The following is a 3,600-nucleotide window of genomic DNA, read 5'->3' as shown; positions in this document are numbered from 1 at the left end:
GCCTCGGATTCACTTCTCCGCACGTCCTACCTTCCAGAAAGTGGTCGCTTTTCTGATGAGAGAGTTGTTGCTCTTCTTTTCTTCGATCTCCTGTTGAGTTTGTAGGTGTTCAGAATGGTTTGATCCCTATCCAGCTGAATTCCTGAGAGGAGACGAAATCCAGGTCTCCTACTCCTCCGCCATCTTGCTCCGCCCCCAGTGTTATCTCTTCTATAACTTAATTCAACAGCTTTGCAGAAAGAAAACTTCTTTCTCCCTCAAATTAATGTAATAATAAAATGCAATAAGAATTCCATTTTATTTGTATGATGAGTTCAACGTAAAGATCTTCTGAAGACAAATGAGAATAAGAACCATTAAGACAATCTCAGTGAAAAAATGAGGGAACTTTTTTCTTATCAGTTATCAAAAGGTTCTATAATTTATTAATAAAAATGATTGTAAGTCATTAGAAAATGTGCAGGACTAGACAGGTGGCACATGGACTGACAGATTAAATAAAAATTGAGCAGAGTAGGAAATCTATTAAAAATTTTTCAAAAAGGTGACTTTAATCAGTGGAGAAATCTTTCAATTAATTGTGCTGAGACAAGTGGCAATCAGTTTGGAATGCCAAAATCAAAGTCATCTCAGACTCTTATTCCTTGCATTATATGCTAAAATATTCAAGAAAATTTAAATGTAAATATAAAAATACAAAGAACAAAAAATATAGGAAAAAGTATTTTGGGGTTGTGCAAAGAAATCTTTTTCAGTAAAACCAAAGCCAGGAATCATATATATCACAGAAAATTGACTACCTAAAAATAAAAGTAATCTGTATAGCAAAATACAACATAAACAATGTTGATGATAATAAAGTTGGAAAAGAATTAGCAACATGTATGAGGGAGAAAGTTATCATTCTGGGTATGTAAAGAGCTCCTACAAATTAATAATGAACAGCCAATTAGACAAATAGGCAAAAAATGTATATGAGCAAATCAGTAAAGTAAATGTAAAATTAAAAACAATGAAATAATTTTTTCATCTAAGATCACCAAGAACTAAAGTTGAATAATTATGGGTAGTGTTGACAATAGAATGGCCAGGAATATTGTCATAAAATCTTGATACTTGTGTAAATTGGTACCAACTTTTAGAAACAATTTGGTAACATTTTGTGTGTGTGTGTGTGTGTAGAAATATTTGCAAGAATGTATTCCAAACTATTAAGAGTAGTTGTGAAATGGGCTCTCCGATGGTTTTTAAAAAATTTTTATATTAAAAAAGTTGTCACGACTGTGGATAACTTTTTGTTCAAATAATGAAACCATATTCAAAACAGGTAAGTTTTGTAATATTGAGATAGTCAATCATTAACCCAGGGACCTTTCTGCAGATAGAAGATACTTCAAGACAATGGCTGGAGGAAGGAACAATAAAATAGTCATCAGATTCATCCTTTTAGGATTCTCAGATTATCCCAAGCTCAAGATTGTTCTTTTTGCAGTATTCTTGGGTTCTTCTTTCTTTCTTTTTTTTTTAAAGATTATATTTATTTATTTGACAGAGAGAGACACAGCGAGAGAGGGAACACAAGCAGGGGGAGTGGGAGAGGGAGAAGGAGGCCTCCTGCAGAGCAGGGAGCCCGATGCGGGGCTCGATCCCAGGACCCTGGGATCACGACCTGAGCCGAAGGCAGACGCTTAACGACTGAGCCACCCAGGCGCCCCGGGTTCTTATTTCTTGAGAGTGTCCTGGAACCTGGGCCTCATCATCCTGATTAGGATGGACTCTTACCTACATACACCCATGTACTTCCTCCTCAGCAATTTATCCTTCTTAGATTTTTGCTATGTTATCTCCACAACCCCCAAAATGCTCTCAGACTTCTTCCAGAAGCCTAAGTCCATCTCATTTTTGGGGTGCACTATGCAGTACTTCTTCTTCTCTAGCCTGGGTCTGACTGAGTGCTGTCTCCTGGCAGCCATGGCTTATGACCGATATGCTGCCATTTGTAATCCTCTGCTCTACACTGCCGTCATGTCACCCACCCTCTGTGTCCAGATGATGGTTGGAGCCTATATAACTGGCCTCTTTGGTTCATTGATTCAACTGTGTGCTTTACTTCAGCTCAATTTCTGTGGGCCAAATGTTATCAACCACTTCTTCTGTGATCTGCCTCAATTATTAGTCCTATCCTGCTCTGAAACCTTTTTCCTAAAAGTCATGAAATTTGTGATAGCAGTGATTTTTGGTGTGATCTCTGTCTTTGCCATCATGATATCTTATATCATTGCCACCATCCTGAAGATCAGCTCTGGTGAAGGCAAGTCCAAGGCTTTCAACACCTATACTTCTCACCTGATAGCAGTGATCTGTTTTTTTGGATCAGGACTCTTTGTCTATATGCACCCCAGCACTGATAATTCTCTGGGCCATGACAAGATGGCATCAGTCTTCTATACAGTGATGATCCCTATGTGAATCCTTTGATTTACAGCTTGAGGAACAAGGAAATCAAAGATGCCCTTAAGAGGTGTAAGAAGAGAGCATTTTCCCAGTTTATATTAAATAAAGGCACAAACATATATAGAGAGCCAAGCCCCCATAACTGAGAACAAGTAGGGGAAAAAATTGTCCATATTAACAGACCTGAAAATCTTCAGATATTGGAATTATCAGTAAGAGGATAAGGAATTAGGATTAGCTATGGTGAACCAGATTAAATCTCCCCCAGAAGGAAGATATTTGCTCCTCAAAGGGAGAAATACTGAGAACAGGTCTGAGACCTGGCCACTCAGAGTGCTGAAAACAAGGGCATCAAAAGGAGGAGTCCTTACCATTTGCAACAACATGAATGGACCTTGAAGGCACTATGCTAAGTGAAATAAGTCAGAGGAAAACAAACACTGTATGATCTCACTTATATGTCAAATGTAAAAAAAGTAAAAACAAAAAAACCCCAAACTCAGATACAGAGATCAGATTGCTGGTATCCAGAGGGAGTGGAATGGAGTGTGGGCAAAATGGGTGAAGTTTATCAAAAGGTATGAACTTCCATTTATCAAATAAATCATAGAGATGTAAAGGACAGCATGGTGACTCTAGTTAATGATACAGTATTGTATATTTGAAAGTTGCTAACAGAGTAGATCTTAAAAGTTCTCATCACACAAAAAAAATTAAGATGGATGTTAACTAGACTTACGGTGATCATTTCCCAATAATAACATCGAATCATTATGTTGAATGTCTGAGATTAATATAATGTATGTCAGTTATAATCTCAAAAAAAAAAAAAAAAAAGCAAAGGGAAGAGGCTTGGTATATCCATGTGGTGGAATATTATTCAGCCATAAAAAGGAATGGAGTAGTGATACATGCTACAACAAGGATGAACCTTGAAAACATGCTAAGTGAAAGAGTCCATCACAAAGGACCATATATGGCATGATTTCATTTTAATGAAATCTTCAAAATAGGGAGATCTATAGAGATGGGAAGTGGATTAGTGGTTGCCTAGGGACAAGGGGAGGGGAGTGATTGCTAATGGGTATGGAGTTTATTTTGATGAACATTTTCTAAAATTAGATTGTGGTAATGGTCGCAAAACTC

General features: G+C 37.2%; 1 protein-coding gene across 1 annotated transcript in view; it reads left to right on the top strand.

The window, feature by feature from the left end:
- Positions 1-2,600, top strand: part of LOC102731924 (olfactory receptor 5AN6-like) — a 3,897-nt gene extending 1,297 nt beyond the window's left edge. Inside the window, 2 exon segments of the mRNA XM_081798918.1 lie at positions 1,709-2,464; positions 2,467-2,600. Coding sequence (XP_081655044.1) covers positions 1,709-2,464; positions 2,467-2,600 — 890 coding nt within the window.
- The last annotated feature ends 1,000 nt before the right edge of the window (positions 2,601-3,600 follow it).

This window comes from Leptonychotes weddellii, chromosome 11 (assembly GCF_054177405.1).
Source record: "Leptonychotes weddellii isolate Sample4059 chromosome 11, ASM5417740v2, whole genome shotgun sequence".
Lineage (NCBI taxonomy): Eukaryota > Metazoa > Chordata > Mammalia > Carnivora > Phocidae > Leptonychotes > Leptonychotes weddellii.
Note: the sequence above shows the minus strand (reverse complement) of the source record. Positions and strands in the feature narration are given on the sequence as shown.